General features: G+C 60.6%; 1 protein-coding gene across 2 annotated transcripts in view; it reads left to right on the plus strand.

Moving 5' to 3' along the window:
* Positions 1-13334, plus strand: part of GRID2IP (Grid2 interacting protein) — a 30021-nt gene extending 16687 nt beyond the window's left edge. For both annotated transcript variants that reach the window (XM_075436434.1, XM_075436433.1), the window contains exons 8-21: positions 1445-1563; positions 3325-3422; positions 3895-4012; positions 4306-4631; positions 4850-5263; positions 6483-6570; positions 7282-7359; positions 8220-8416; positions 8943-9098; positions 9754-9840; positions 10366-10495; positions 11758-11876; positions 12343-12507; positions 12951-13334. In XM_075436434.1, coding sequence (XP_075292549.1) covers positions 1445-1563; positions 3325-3422; positions 3895-4012; positions 4306-4631; positions 4850-5263; positions 6483-6570; positions 7282-7359; positions 8220-8416; positions 8943-9098; positions 9754-9840; positions 10366-10495; positions 11758-11876; positions 12343-12507; positions 12951-13022 — 2167 coding nt within the window. In that variant the 3' untranslated portion in view covers positions 13023-13334. The remainder of the gene's footprint in view (positions 1-1444; positions 1564-3324; positions 3423-3894; positions 4013-4305; positions 4632-4849; positions 5264-6482; positions 6571-7281; positions 7360-8219; positions 8417-8942; positions 9099-9753; positions 9841-10365; positions 10496-11757; positions 11877-12342; positions 12508-12950) is intronic.
* Positions 13335-16006: the final 2672 nt, after the last annotated feature.

A 16006-nucleotide genomic window follows, 5' to 3' on the forward strand; every position in this document is an offset into this window, starting at 1 on the left:
CAACCCCCTGCCCAAGCAGGGTCACCCAGAGCAGGCTGCAGAGGACCTTGTCCAGGTGGGTCTTGAATATCTCCAGAGAAGGAGACTCCACAGCCTCCCTGGGCAGCCTGGGCCAGTGCTCCGTCACCCTCAGAGGGAAGAAGTTCTTCCTCATCTTCAGCTGGAGCTTCCTCTGCTTCAGTTTGTGCCCGTTGCCCCTTGTCCTGTCGCTGGGCACCACTGGAAAGAGCCTGGCCCCATAAGAGTCTGGCACGCGAGGGGTTGTCTCTGGGATCAAAGGTGCTTGGCAGCTGCTTGGGTCATTGGAGGTTAGGAAGTCCCGAAAGGAGAAGGCTGGTTTAGGGGCAGTGGTAAATTTTAGGCTTTATTTTAGACTCAATGTAGGTAAAAAGAGGTGTTGGTTGAAGAGAGGCTTTTGGAGGAGTGCAGTTATTTTAGCACAGCCCTTGCCCTCGCAGGGGGATCCAGCTCGAAGTCCTGGCGCAAACACTGCGTGCTGCGCGCGGAGACCTGTCGGGTATCTCCTCACCTCATTTGCACTCTCATTTACCACTGCTTTTGTGTGCAGAATTACGGCCCAGCCTGCCTAACTTGTGTATTCCCGCGAACTTCGGTCCTAGAATTAGTTTACAGCCTTTAGCAGATGACAGGGGGAAGCCGATACGTTTGCAGCTGTGTTTCGGGAATACAAAGCAGGTTTCCCCACCGCTGGCAGAGGAGGAAGGCGCGGGAGCGAGTCTCCCCGGACCAGGCTGCGTCAGACCGTTGGCCCTGGGTCGCAGGCTGGTCCCCGGCTCCTTTCGGCTGCTCTGGTGAAAGGAGCAGCCTCCGACCATGGGAAGCTCTGGTTGTTCTGCTGCATTATGTGTGTGTCCGTGCCTGGAAGCGCGATGGCCAGAGATCCCTGAATTTGCGTTCGTCCTTCATCCGGGCTTCTTCCAAGCCCGGCGGCCATCTCCGCTGTCCGTGTGTATCGGGCTGTCTGAGCACGGGTCCGTCGCCTACCACGGAGACCGATGCTCCGGTGTCGTCACCCCGCTGTGAGTCTGAGCCGCTCTGAGCTGTCGCACTGACCTGCACGCGGAGCAACCCATCGGGCAGCGTGTCAGTGCCGGCCCCACTGCCCCATCCCCGGAGGGCAGGCAGGAGTCAGCCGGGTCCCGCTGCACCGGCCGAGCTCCGGGCTGGGGATCCAGGGCACCGTGAGCTGGTGGGTGCCAGTCCTGCTGCAGAAGGCAATTGCATGTCCTGTCCTCGGGCATCCATCCCCCTGCCCTGTGCCGGCAGCCCGCTCCGCTCCCCGGGGCCGGCGTGGAGATGGGCTGAGCGGCTACCGGGGGGACGGGCAGCCGGCGAGTGCCACGGGTCTGGGGGAGCCCCGCATCGCGGCGAGGGGGAGCGGGGGGCTGCGGGGTCCAGCACGCATTGGCCGTGCCTGACGAAGGGTGCTTTCTGCCACAGCTGAGCCAGAGGCAGAGGACCGCTACCGCAGCTCCGTTCGAGGGGCCTCCCTGTGCCGGGGAAGCCTTCGAACCCCCCGCCCCGAGGAAGGGGGGGCTGCAGGTGGGTGACCGGGGCTGCGCAGGGGTTACCGCTGCGGGGGGGAGGAACCTGGGTCCCGGGGTCTGTGCCTGAGCATGAACAGGGGGAAAAGATGCAGGCTGGCATAGAGCCAGCACAGGGGCTTTGACTGGAAATCCCCGTTTTCAGAAACAGTTGAAATAAGCAATTCCACGACAAAGCCACTCGGGCTGAGGCCGAGCGTCGTTTCCAACCCCTTCCATTGCTCAGATGTGAACTGATGCTGCTGCTCTGAGCCCTCTGTTCTGGGGTGCACAGTTTTTAGCTGTGAACTTTCTTGGACACCACCAAATTCACAGGGAAAACAGCATTTGTGAAATCCGTGTGAAGAAGATGATCACGGCTCGGTGCCACTTTGAGACTCTTGCTGAACTACGCTCACGGCACAAACCTTTTCAGAGAGAAGCTCTGTATCTCCCCATTCCTCTGAAAATCCCATCCAGCTTGCACCGCAGCAGGGCCCTCCGCAGCCCCCCAGCAGCACCCCACGTTGCTGGTTGTGTTTTCAGTCCTTCGGGGCTGAGCCCTTCTCTCCCAGAGGGCAGGGCAAGGCATCCTGCCTGTCCCTCCATCGCCCGGAGCTGACTGCGACGGGCACTCGACCTGTGCTTATGGCTTCTGACCACGACCTGCCTGCCATGATCTGCCCACCATGACCTGCCCACCGTGACCTGCCCACCGTGACCTGCCCACCATGACCTGCCCACCATGACCTGCCCACCATAACATCCCCACCATGACCTGCCCACCATGACCTGCCCACCATGACCTGCCCACCACGACCTGCCTGCCATGATCTGCCCACCGTGACCTGCCCACCGCGACCTGCCCACCGCAACCTGCCCACCACGACCTGCCCACCACGACCTGCCCACCGTGACCTGCCCACCGTGACCTGCCCACCACGACCTGCCCACAACGACCTGCCCACCGTGACCTGCCCACCGTGACCTGCCCGCCACGACCTGCCCACAACGACCTGCCCACCGTGACCTGCCCACCGTGACCTGCCCACCACGACCTGCCCACCGTGACCTGCCCACCGCAACCTGCCGTGTGGGGTGACCCTGGCTGTCCCGGTGCCCAGCACCTCCCAGGGAGGCCGAAGGAAAAGAAACCACAAAAAAAGAAACACCCACAACACCGCAACGCCTTGGTACCTGGAGAGTCCTCGCCATGGTGCAAGCTCCCCCCTGTGCCCTGGATGATGTCTCTTGGGCTGAAACGCTGTGGTGGAGACCCCCGGCTCGGCGCCGTCCCCCTGTGCGCGGCACTGGCGAGGAACCCACCGACCACGCGGCGGTCGCAGCACTGCTCTGGTGCGGAGGATTTATAGGCAGCTTCCAAATCTGCCAGCTGGGTAGACTGAGAGATCAACAACATCCTCGTTTTCTAGAGAAGGAAACTGAAAATGGAGAGGCACGGGGCGAGGCGCAGGAGGACCCTGTCTCTGCTGTGCTTTCTTTCTGGCACGCACCGTGCTTCGCTGCCGGGTGATTTCTGCTGCCGCCGCGGCTGCCCGCGGTCAGGCGTTCCCCGCTGCACACGCAGCCACGCGTGGGGATGTCGGCCGCCCTGCGTCCTTGTCCTTGGGACCCAGCCCTGGGAGCTCCCGGAGCTCCGCTGCACGCCGGGCAGGGAGGATGTCTCCAGGTCCCAGCAGATGGGGGGGTCCTTGACGGAGCCCCGGGGGGCAGAGGCAGGAGGGGCTCCCAACCGGTTTGTCTCTTCCTTCCATGGCAGGCCAGAGCGATACCGTCGAGGTCCCGGTTCGCCTGATCCCTGGAGAGAGACAGGCTGGCGACGGCACATCCCTCCCGGAGACACCCAACCCCAAAATGGTGCGACATCGTGGGGCTGGGGGGGACACACCTCTGGGGACAGCTCTGCTCCGTGTGCGGGGCCGCCGCGTTCACCGGGAGGGTGGGCAGCTCCAGCCCGCTCATGTTAACGCGGGAAAGCGGAAAAAAGGGACTGGGGGAAGGATGTGTCTGCACGTAAATGCCTGCTGGTGGCTGCCATCATCCCTGCTCGGAGGCCGTCTCCGAGGTCGCCTCCCTGGGCAATTAGTCAGCTGTAATTGGGCTGGCGTCTGTCAGCGTCTTCCTGCAGCGCCGTGAGAGGCTCTCGGGGAGCTTCAGCGCAGGCAGAGGAGCCTTGGGCTGGGGTCAAGCACTCGTTTGCAGAGTGAGGGACTGGGGCTGGCGGGTCCATAGTGGCTGTGCTGTCCCCTGGCCATCGCAGGCCTCCGGGCTCTCCATGAGCCCCGTCGCGATTCGGGCGTCGACAGCAGCTCTGTGCCCTTGTTTTCAGATGTCGGCTGTCTACGCAGAACTGGAAAACCGCCTGATCGGCAGCTTTGCTGGCAAGAGGGGTCACGCTGCCCTGCACAAAGCGTCGCCTCCGGCCCCAGAGCTGGCACACGCTGCAGGTGGGCTTCCCGGCGGCAGATCTGGGGGGGGGGTCTCAGGGACGGCGGATGGTGCTGGCCAGGCAGGCGGAGGAGATGACATCTTTCTCTCGGTGCCATTTCATCAGGAAGCAGTGACGGTGCCGCGTGTGAGCCCAGCGACGGCTCCTGCAAAGCTGCATCCGCAGGAGGGCAACGGAGCGCGAGGGCTGGCAAACCCCGCGGGACCCCAGCCCACTGGAGCCGTGGGCGGGGGGCTGCGGGCAGCGCCCGGTGCGGGACCCCCCGGCAGCGCTCTGTCCTGTCCCCCGCAGGCGCTCGCAAGCCGGGGAAGGCGATCTCGTGGCCGAGCGAGCCCCTGGCCTCGCAGCAGTGCTACTACCGCCTGCACAGCAGCGTGGCCTCGCCGAGCAGCACCGAGTCCAACCCCTACGTCAGCCTCGACAGCAGCCCGGCCCCGTCGCCCAAGCACCGGGACTACCCGCTCAGCCCTCTGTCGCGACGGAAGAAGCTCTTCACCTTCTCCAGGCCCCCGCGCAGCCGCGACACCGACCGGTTCCTGGATGCCCTCAGCGAGCAGCTGGGACACCGGGTCACCATCGTGGATGATTTCCTGACCCCCGAGAACGACTACGAGGAGGTGAGCGTGGCGCAGGGGTGGCTGGGCACAGGGGCTTTGTCCGTCCTGGCCCCGGAGCAGCCGTCACGCAGCCTGCAGCGCGCTGGGAAGGGTGCAGAGCCTCTGGGGACACGTCAGAGGGGGGCGAGGGCTGCCCCGCTCTGGGGCAGGACCCCCCCGAGGGCTGGGTGGAGGAGGATGAGGTGCCACCTTCAGCCTCTCCTCTCTCCCTCACCCAGATGAGTTTCCACGATGACCAGGGCAGCTACGTCACCAACGACGCCAGCAGCAGCGAGTACATCAGCAGCAGCGACGAGGGCAGCTCCCTGACCTACTCCACGCTCTCGGACCACATCCCCCCACCTCCGCTCAGCCCCCCCCCGCCACCGCCCCCCCTGCAGTTCCACGACCCCCAGACCATCCCCACCAAGGCCGAGGCCACGAAGGCCGGCACGTCACCTGCCCCCAAACCCCTCGTCGGCCACCTGCACCCCATCCCGCCCCCGCCGCCCCCGCCGCCACCCCCCCCGGTGCCCTGCGCACCCCCCCTGCACCGGGGGCTGCTGCACCGCCGGAGCGAGTCCAACCACATGAGCGTCAAGAGGCTGCGGTGGGAGCAGGTGGAGAACTCGGAAGGGACCATCTGGGGGCAGGTACGGCCCCGGCGCGCGGGGCGAGGGTCCAAAGCGCGGCCGGGGGAGCGGCTGCCTGTGCCGAGGCTGCGCGGGTCGGTGGGAGCATCGCCGGGCACCGCTGTGCCATCCCCGGAGCATCGCGTCCCGGCCGCTCGCTGGGCCTCGTGTGGAGCACCTCGTGCAGGGGAAGGAACTCTGAAGGTGCCGCGTTCCAGAGAGCCTCATATTTATTTTCATCCTTCTAATTGGACCAAAACTGGGATGAGAAGAGGCTCTGGAAAGCATCTGAAGGGCTGGGTTTTGGCTGCAGCGTCCTGGGGAGCGCTTGCTTTCCTGCTCTCTGTGGGTCGATGTAGTCAGGAGCTGCCTTCAGACTCGTTCTGCAGCTGTAGGAGGTTTTATCAGCAGGACAACAGGAGGATGGTTGAAAGCAGAATGATGGGGAGAGCAGCGAGGCAGGGGAGGACACCGGAGGGGAAAGCAGAGGCGAGGAGTGAGGCTAGATGTGACAATCCTTTGGCATCATGGGCTTGAAGCGATGCCCAGCTCTGGAGGTGGATTGGAGTCCCTGTGGGGAGAAGCTGGGCTCCCTGGAGTTTAACGTCCAGCCTCTGTGTCCCTCGGGGTGAGGAGTGTGTGGAGATGTGCCACGTTCTTCGCGAGCTGAGCAGCCCAAGGGCAGCTGCAGGGTCATCGGGCAGCCCCACAGGCACCCACCTCGTAGCACAGGTCCCCCTCCACAGCACTCCGGAGAACAAGATGCTTCTTCCCGGTGATTTTTTTATACGCAAAAAATTCCCAAAGTTTCTGGAATTCCCACTTTTTCCTTCAGTGAAGCAATCGTGCCCAAGTAGCAAGTGAAGAGCAGTGGGACTCTGCTGTGCTGGAAGCCCAGTGAGCCCACAGGGCAGTGCCGCCAGCTGCAGGGTGCAAGGACATCCCGATGGGGGAACCTCCGGGTTTCTTCCTTTCTTCTGAAATGAGAAGAGGTCCCACCAGATGGGCTTAGCAACTTGTGTAGGAACTGCCGCCGCAGAGGTGAACGGTCCACCGGGCTCTGGTTTCTGCACTGGCTTGATGATGGCCGAGTCTCCAGTTACAGGATGGTGCCATCAACCTGTCCTGGTTTCTTGGATGGACTCAGGGCTTAGCATGGGGTGGAGGGGAGGGGGCCCAGTGCCGGCGGGCAGTGTCGGGCTGTCCCCAGCACGACTCCTGACTCTTCCTCCTCCTGCAGCTCGGGGAAGACTCGGATTATGACAAGCTGAGTGATATGGTCAAATACCTCGACCTGGAGCTGCACTTCGGGACACAGAAGCCTACGAGTAAGTACCTGAGCCCCAGAATAGGTCCTGGGACCGGCCAGAGACCGGGGTGCTGGGTGGAACTGGGGCTCGGTGGGCAGCGGGGCAATGCCTGGTCCTAGCATCACCCGCGGCACAGAATCCGTTCATACTCAGGATTTTGTGGCTGGTGGCACAGCAGATCATTATGGTGGAGATCGTTCCACTACCATCTCCTTTAATTCTCTTTGCTGCCATTCTCTGTTTTCTCGCCACATTTCAGTCCATCGGGGCAGTGAAACTCAGCTGCAGGGTTTCGCTCCCCGCTGTGCTCGTGCCGCTCCCCGGCTCTCTGCCGGCGGGGTGTCTGAGCTCTGCTGCCAGGGCCAGTTCGCGCGACGGCAGCGTGGGCAGAGCCCAGCTAGCGGGCGGGTGCAGAAGGGACTGGCAGTGGAAGTGGGATGAGATGGGGTTCTTCTCAGGAGGTATCTTTTTTGGGGATGTTTCTGGGCAGTCTGGGGTTTTCTGTGTGTTTCACCTCTCGTTTTACCTCTTGCAGCTCCAACTGAGTCTTCCATTGAGGAGATCTTTGAATCACAGAATTCAAGGATTCCCGGAGCCATTGCTGTGTGCAAAGCATCAGTTCTCCTCTCTTTCATTCATGGTTTCACTGTTTTCAGGACAGTTTTCTTCCTGCTGGAGCCGGCTGAGCCTGTCCTTACCCATGATTAAATCTTTCAGTTTCTTTTCCAGAGCCAACTCTCATGCCTGAAAACTTTAAAAAGAAAGACGTGGTTGAAATTTTGTCCCACAAAAAGGCCTACAACACATGTAAGTACACATCACGGTGAAAACAGCCCCAAAACGGGCCCAGAGATGGGACCGGGGATGTAGAGAACTGGAAAGGTAAAAGGAAGGAGGCCACATGAGCACAGTCCCATGAGCGCAATCCCAGCACAGCTCTGCTGGTCTGGGCTGTTCCTGCAGCCCAGAGCCCCTCCGCTGGGCTCAGTCCCGGGCAGGGGCAAAAAGAAAGCGTTCCAAGAAAAGATGGAGATGGGATGTGACTCATTGGCCCGGGGAGGGAGAGGGGAAGAGCTTGCATGGCCCCACGGGGCAGCGAGGGTGTGCAGGAAGGGTTGGCACTGCTTCTCCAGGGTGTGCTCCTGGTAGGAAGCAGGGTGGGAGAGCTTGGTGGGCGCCTGCGAGCCCCCGGTCTCCTGGTAGGAAGCAGGGTGGGAGGGCTTGCTGGGCACCTGCGAGCCCCTGGTCTCCTGGTAGGAAGGAGGGTGGGAGGGCTTGGTGGGCGCCTGCGAGACCCCGGTCTCCTGGCCATGGGGGACGTGGGAGAGGAGGAGGCGCTGGGGTGGCTTCCAGTGCAGCCCAGCCTGATGCGTTGGTGATGGACGTGCACATGGTGAGAAGCCCTGGAGGGGTCTGCAGGAGCGGAGCCACTCCTCGGGGTCCCCGTGCAGGGGCTGCAGGGCCTCGGAGAGCAGAAAGCACTTCCTCTCCCAGGGCTGAGCCCATGCCAGCTCGGGCACATGGAGAAGCCCATGCCACTCTCGCACCGTGGAGGGACTGGGCTTCCCCTCCTGGCCCTGTCCTGCCCGGCAGTCTGTCCCCGGCACAGCCAGGCCCAGGGTCTGGTCTCCCTCCCCTCTCAAGTGACATGTCTCCCTTCCCCCCAGCCATCCTGATAGCCCACCTCAAGCTCTCGCACATGGAACTGCGCCAGATCCTCATGACGATGGAGACGGACCGCCTGGAGCCTTCCCACATCAAGCAGCTCTTGCTGTACGCCCCGGACGGGGAAGAAGTCCAGCGCTTCCAGAGCTACAAGGAGAACCCCTGCAAGCTCAGCGAGCCCGACCAGTTTGTGCTGCAGGTACCTGCGGGCAGGGACGTGCTCCGGGAGCGAGGATTTCTGCATGGGCAGTGTCCCCAGTGTGTCCTGCTGAGAGCTGGCGGGGAGGAGAACACACAGCAGGGAGGAAGCAGCCAGCAGGATGCTGGTCTGCTCCTTGGGCGTGCTGTGGGATGGGAAGAGCTGGTGGCACTGGTCACAGGGACCGCTGGCGAGCGATGCTCGGGCTGGTGCCTGAGGCGTCCGGCAGCTCCCACAACGGCTGGTTTACAGCCGAAGCAAACCACGATGGTTACTCCACGGTGAGAGTGACTTTGCCCAGCTCTGATTTACTTTCTGCTGACAAAAGTCACTCGCGGGCGTTGGCACAAAACCTCCCCGTCCCGCGGCAGCAAACCGGCCGTGCCCTGCGAGCTGCAGCGGCTGCTCCTTGGGGCTGCCTGCGCCCAGCAAGCGCACGCTGCTTTCATGGGCCACGCACAACACCGCACGGGAGGGATCGTGGCTAATGGTGACAGCAGTGATTTGCTCCTTCGATTGCTCTCAGATGTTGTCGGTGCCAGAGTACAAGATCCGCCTGCGCAGCCTGCATTTTAAGAGCACCCTGCAGGAGAAGACAGAGGAGATCAAAGCCAGCTACGAGTGCATCTGCAAGGCCTCTCTGGAGCTGAAAAGCAGCAAGAAGCTGGCTAAGATCTTGGAGGTCAGCACGGTCCTTCCTTGTGGTAACCGACACGGGGGGACCCCAGTGCCTGCAGCAGTGCCCGCGGGCAGCTCCCATGCAGCTCGCAGGCAGCTCCCAGGCAGCTCCCAGGCAGCTCAAAGGCAGCTCACATGCAGCTCGCAGGCAGCTCCCATGCAGCTCCCAGGCAGCTCAAAGGCAGCTCCCATGCAGCTCCCATGCAGCTCCCAGGCAGCTCAAAGGCAGCTCCCGTGCAGCTCCCAGGCAGCTCCCATGCAGCTCGCAGGCAGCTCCCATGCAGCTCCCATGCCGCTCCCACGCAGCTCCCACACAGCTTGCAGGCAGCTCCCATGCAGCTCCCATGCAGCTCGCAGGCAGCTCCCATGCAGCTCCCACGCAGCTCCCACACAGCTTGCAGGCAGCTCCCATGCAGCTCCAGCCCCACGGCTGTGCCCCCGGCCCCTCCAGCCCCTGCTCATCCAGGCTCCATCCCCGGCAGCCCCTGCTGGTGTGGGCTCGCGGGGATCCTGCCCCTGGGAGGGTTCGGAGGGCAGATCGCCGACGGCCACGCACCCACCCGCAGCACATGGCAAAATGGGCGCAGAAGGAGATGGAGGTGGACGCTGTGAGTGCTGGAGGTCACCGGGCAGTCATTTGCTGGGGTTTCTCGTTGCAGTTCGTGCTGGCTATGGGAAACTATCTGAACAACGGGCAGCCCAAGACCAGCAAAACAACAGGCTTCAAAATCAACTTTCTCACGGAGGTAAGACGCAGCATGCCTGCTCCCGCGCAGCAGGCACCGACGCCGGGAGCTCCACGTGCCCAGTTCATCGTGCCCGTCCTCATACAAGGCTCCCAGAGCGGGGACTGGCGGCAGGGCTGGGCGGATGCGCAGGGCTGGCTTCAGAGGGGCCCGAACGACGGTCTGGGGCTCGAGACCTGCGTGCTGGTGCCAGGCTGGCCAGAGCCCACGGCCGTCGGGCTGCAGGGTGGGAGAACACGAAGGGCTTTATTGTGCCTGGGTTGCTGTGGGGGACAGGGTGGCAGCCCTGCCCTGCCGGAGGGAGGCATTGCTTAGCACCTCGACGCCGCTAACCTGGGCGTAACACGCTGTGTAAACATTAAATGTGCTGTTTAAACATTAATCCGCAGAGCGTGGCTGGGGATTGCCATGCACGTGAGCAGAGGGCGAGCTGAGCAGAACAGAGGAGCCCTGTGTGTTGGGGCGCTCGGCGAAACTCCCTTCCCTCCGCACAGGAATCTCCTCACCTGTTTTGCTTTGCCGTAGCTGAACACAACCAAGACTGTTGATGGGAAATCCACCTTCCTGCACATTCTTGCCAAATCACTTAGCCAACATTTCCCAGAGCTCCTGGGCTTTGCCAAGGATCTTCCTACAGTGCCGCTCGCTGCCAAAGGTAAACGAACAAAAGCTCTTTGTCTCTTTGCGCTGTCTCTGGGTTTTGTACAGGTCTAGAATTGGCCACGAGCTGCACAGCGTTGGCACGAGCAGGATGGTGGCCCAAACACGTCAGGAATGGTCCTGAGCAAGAGGACGGGGCTAGGAAGGGACGAGCTTGGTGACAGGGGAGGTCCCACCCGTCCCACGCTGCGTAGACAAGGCTCTGTCCCTGACCTGAACCTTCCTCCTGACTTGAGAAAGCCGTTCCCAAGGTCAGGGGCATCTTGTAAGTGCAAATGAGGCACAGCAGTGCCAGGAGCCCTTCTGCCCGCCCCAGCCCCGTGCTCCTTCCCTCCCCGGCGTGGCATCGCCTGGGGCACAGAGCGCACAGCACCCGTCGTGTTAGGAGGTCACAGTCCAGTCGCAGGTATGTCACGCTGACTGAGGACCGTACAGCTTCACTGGCTGCAATTCAAAAAGGTCACGTAGATGCTGGGGTTTTTGTCCATCCCCTTGTGTTGGTGGTGTCACAGCGGGCTGGCTGCGTGCGGAGCACGGGCTGCGTTCTCCTTGCCCACCATCCCATGTCGTTTGTGGGTAATTCCCTTGGGAATTAGTGCTACAGTGGATCAGTAAAGGAGAAGATTCAGGCCTGGGGATGTACGCTTCCCCCCGATGGCAGTCTGTACCTGGAGCTTTGCTAGCTGGATTTTGTATCTCGCCTGTTAAATAACACTTCTGTCACCAAAGGCTCCCTGCTGCCCACATTCCTGCAGCTTTACACCCAGTTTCAGACTGGTGCCATTCGGGGCTGCCCAGCTTCGCCCTCGTGCAGGCCAGCGAGTGACACCGCTGCAGCACGTAACCCCAGCCCTCCTGACGTGCCGCGGGTCACCTTCTCCCTTGTGTCTAGAAGAGCTCAGGCTTGGCTGCCCACGGCAGCAAGGAGTCTGAACTGCTTGACGCTCTCCTGAATGCTGGTGCTGTGCCGAGATGCCGCGGAGGGTGGCCTGGGTATCACCCCTGAGTCCTGTGTGCCCCTTGCACTGGGCACGTTCCAGGCTCCTTCTGAGGTTCTGGGCATCTCTTGGCCTGAGCACCCAGCAACGGGTGCTGGCAACCTGCTGGAGCCCAGCACGAAGCTCTGGTTGTCCACCACGCAGAGAGACAGCCTGAACCACCCTGCCCCACGGCCCACGCTCGTTGCCCTCGCTTTGCCGCAGGAAGCAAGCCAGACCCCAGTCTCCTAACACTGTTGACTCCTCTCTTCTCCCGCAGTGAACCAGAGGACTCTAACGGCTGACCTCAAGGACCTGCACACCACCGTCAGTGACATCCAGATGGCCTGCCGCAACATGCCGGCTACCGCAGAGGACAGATTTGCAGTTGTGATGGCTGTATCCTTCCGTAAAAGGGGCAGAGCACCCGTGTGACGCACTGCCCTCGAGTAAAGCCACGTCGCTGTCTTTAGGCCTCCCTGGTACTCAGCAGGGCTGTGTCCAGCTGGTAAGGAAGCGCCAGCTCAGCGCTGGGTGAGAGCGTGGTGGAAACCTCCACCCTCCACTCGCTCTTCGCCAGCGTGGGAAACAGCTTCCGTGGTGAGCGCCGGTTCCCATGCCTCTGTGTGGCAGAACCCAGTGCCACGAGGCCAGAGAGCTCTCTGCGCCGTCCTTCCTTCCCCGGCCGTGCTGTCGGGGACAGCCGAGCGTGCCGGCGGGCTCCCCTCGCTGGTGGCCCAGCCGGTGTTTGCAGAAGGTCCCTTCTTAGACCTGAGCTGAAACGCAGCCATTTGACAAGCAGAAGGGATTCTGGTCTGTACCAGACCCAGCGTGTGGCCGTTTTCCCTTAAGCCATTTCTCCCAGTCCTTCCTGGAGAGTGCCCAGCCTGCCATGCGGTCCCTGGACGACCTGCAGCACAAGGCCATGGACGAATTCAGCAAGGTCTTGTCCTTCTTTGGGGAAGACTCAAAAATGACAACTTCTGAAGCCTTCTTTGGCATTTTTGCAGAATTCATGAGCAAGTTTGAGGTGAGTTGTGCTTTTCAAAGCCAGCCAGCGAGGGGTTTCCTGTTAGATGTCAGCGAAGCTTTTTACTTGCACGTGAGCTGTGGGAACAAGATGAGCTTTTTGCGAGCACGTGTACCTGGGCGTCTGTAAAGTGCGATTCTCCCAACGTCCAAGTTGGCTGGTGGGTGGGAGAGGCTGAGGTGAGGGCTGGTGGTCCAAGCGCCGGCCCCGTGGAGACCAAAGCAGATGGTTGTCATGGTTGGACGTTGACAACATTGCTCGTTGGTTAATGAAGGCGGGGTTGGAGCACCACAAAGCAGATCCACTGACTGTCAGGGCTTGTCCAGCAGGAAGCCGGGTGAGATTTCAGTCTTTAGTGGCCCATGTCATTGAAAGATCCTCCCCGTCCACACCAGCTGCCCTCACCTGAGCCTCAGCTCCTGCTCTTTGCTCTCTCCCTGCAGCGGGCACTCAGCGATGTGCAGGTCGGCGAGAGCCAGCGCAGCCCCAGGATGACCTCCCCGCTCGCCTGGTGACCGGCCTGTCGCCGTGCGAGGGGCAACAATTTATTGCCAACAAAGTGCAATTTGGTCCTGTTGAGTTTGGTTGTAAATACGCTGCTGTCACCTGCTACCACCAAGCAGAACCACGGACCGAGGGGTTGGGGCAGTCTGGACGCTGAAAAGGCACCAGAGGTGACCACGGATGGATGCGAGGGTGAGGCACAGGGACACGAGGGTCAACACCAAGCTGGTCTTGACAACAGCTTTCTTCGCATCCCCCGTTTCCAGCATATTACTGAGTCAAGGATTTCAGACACACCTGGGTAAATCCCCACTCTCCCGTATTTCCAGAACACGTGTAACTGGCACCAGCAGTCGCTGGAGACCTTCCCCACATCCCCCCGGCCAGCGTCCGCGCATGGCTGTGCAAGGAGTGTGGTCCCAAATGCAGATCCAGTCTGGTTCTACCCAGCTGCGCTGGAGAGTAAGGAAAGCCCAGAGTCCTTCCCGGCCACCAGCTTTGCTTAAAGGTGTGGTAGAGACTGACAGCTCTTGAAATCTTCCCAAGGGTTTAACATCATCAGAACTAGAGCTATTGGAACTCACCAGGAGACAAATCCCTGAGCATTTTGGTGCCTCCTCGGAAAGTACAGAACCCTCAGTAGCTTAAAAACAAGCAGGAGTCCCTGCTGCCCCGAGTACCGCACCCGAGGCACGGCAGAGACCAGTGAGGAGTACAGCCCCGGCCCTCCTTTATCCGCCCCGAGGGCTGCATTCCCGAGAGCCCCTCTACTCTCTGACCAGTCGTTCACGCTGAGTATACCCAGGGAACTCTAGAAGCGTGCACATCCCTCTTTCAGCGGCGTCTGCTTGTTGTTCAGGTGACTTTGTTCCCTCCAGACGTCCCCTGGGATGAAAGGGCTAGCAGCATCCCCCCCACGTCACTGCATGCGCCTCCGGGCGAGGCAGAGCCCCCAGAGCTTCACGGCAGCAAACCCCCCGTGCGTTGATATATCCAGGCATTGCTCTGCGCAAAACGCGGCCGTTGCCTTTCAGACCCGGCGCGCTCCGACCTCCCGGGCCGTGGAAGCGCGGCTGCCGTAGCGTAGGTAACCTTCCTCCCGCCCATCGCCAGAGCCAGAGCTCTTACTGCGGCCTCTGCCCAGGCACAGGCTCACCAACCGGTGCATTATCTATGGGAGACCTTATGAGCATCAAATCTTCTGTTTTCGCTGTTTTTTTAAACCCCGCTGTAGAAAGTGAAGTATATTTTCACAAGCGTTCTCAGTTTATACAGCTTTAAGTGCCAGGTAGTTCCCAGCGCTGTGTTCCCTGGCGTCCAGCCCCGTCCGTCTCTGCCTCTCCTCTGCCCGCCGACGGTGACAGGGCGATGCTCACGCAGCTCCTCTGCCGTTTTGGATGTCGCACACTGCATTCCGTTGATTTATTTTTTATTTTCTAAAAGCATATTCAATATTGAAACCACCAGACGTTCTTTCGAAACTGTCATTACAAATGTGGAAATGCTGTACATAGATTTTGCTACATGTTGTAACTTTCCAGAATAGTTAGAACTCCAGTCCCTTTGGTATTTTTATGTGAATATTTTTGAAGAACCAGAACTACTGACACATGGTTATATTCTTTGATAATGGGGCTATGCATATCCACAGTTCAGTCTCGACCCAATGCCTATGTGCTATTCCTAAAATAAAGCTACTGCCTTCTGCCTCCTGACTGCGTGTGCCTCTGTGCTCTGTCAAAAATGGCTTCGCCCGACAGTTGCAGGCGAAGGTGTGAGGAATTCTGCACCTGGCATTTCTGGGGCCGCACATCTCAATGTTGGCCCCTTACACCTACAGGAGAGAGATGCAGGATCCCACCTTGCTGGGTTTGGGCGGGTATGGGGAAAATAACTGCATAATTGTGAAGAGAGCTGCCTGCGTGCCAGCATTCCGGCCAGCGTGATGAACACAAGCGGTAAATTCTTAAAATAGTATGGATTTTTCCTGCAGCCTTCAGAAGAAAACACGTAGTGAGTGTACGAGCCAGTGAATTGTTTCCCTCTGAAAAGGAATTCTTGGCTGAGGTCGAGTTTATGTCCCCGGGGCAATTTATCTCCCTTTTCGGTGAAGCGGATGGACAGGGACCGGCTGCGTATCAGATTTCCTGGTTGTAGTTTAGCTCGTTTGCAGCACCCTGCTCAGCCACGGGTCCTCCCCAGAGGCCACGGCACCGGCAGCTGCAACGCGGCTCTGAACTGAGTTAAAAATTCTGTGGGTACAAGTCCCCGGCTGGGCACACGCGTTCGGAGCGCTCGAACCCCTCCTGCTGTTTCCGTAGCCCTCCTGGCCCGTCAAGCCTGGCTCTTCCGCAGCCCCGGGGATCTGGAGGTGCCACCGCACACCCTTGTTTTGCTGTTGCTGGAGAACTCCAAACTTTAGGTCACGTTCCTCAGAATCGGCGCGCTGGCTGGGCGCTCTCCTTTGAGCCTCGTACCGCCCAGCCTCCACGGAACGCCTGCGTCAGCCTTGAGCACGGGATCGTCTTCGCAGGAAAGTCTGTCCTTGGAAAGGAAACGACAGCGCGGGCAGCAGCGCGGGGTCGGCGCGGGGAACGCAGCCGCGGCGTGGCCCCTGCGCCACGGGGTGCCACCTCCACCCTCGGACGGAGACAGGGAAACGGTGACCATGAAAATCCCAGTTTACATTCCAAACTTCGGATTATTTAAGGATTTTCACTCTTTCCTGCAAGAAATGGGAAAAAAAATTAAAAAAAAAAAAAAAAAGAGTAGCTTTAGCAAAGTCGTGGTGAGGACAAGATCACAGCTCCCGCTGGCAGACTGGCTGGGATAAAATAGTACCAGGCTGGCATCTCCAAGGCAAAGCACAGCACGCATGAGCCCTCCCTCTAAGTACCTCGATGGGGGTTTGAAGGGCCACGATCTGCAGTTACTTTCTAGGTGCCATGAAAGATGCCGAAGGGGCAAGCAGAGCTCTCGACTTCAGAGCGGGAGG

The sequence above is a fragment of the Opisthocomus hoazin genome, chromosome 15 (assembly GCF_030867145.1).
Source record: "Opisthocomus hoazin isolate bOpiHoa1 chromosome 15, bOpiHoa1.hap1, whole genome shotgun sequence".
NCBI classification, from domain to species: Eukaryota; Metazoa; Chordata; class Aves; order Opisthocomiformes; family Opisthocomidae; genus Opisthocomus; species Opisthocomus hoazin.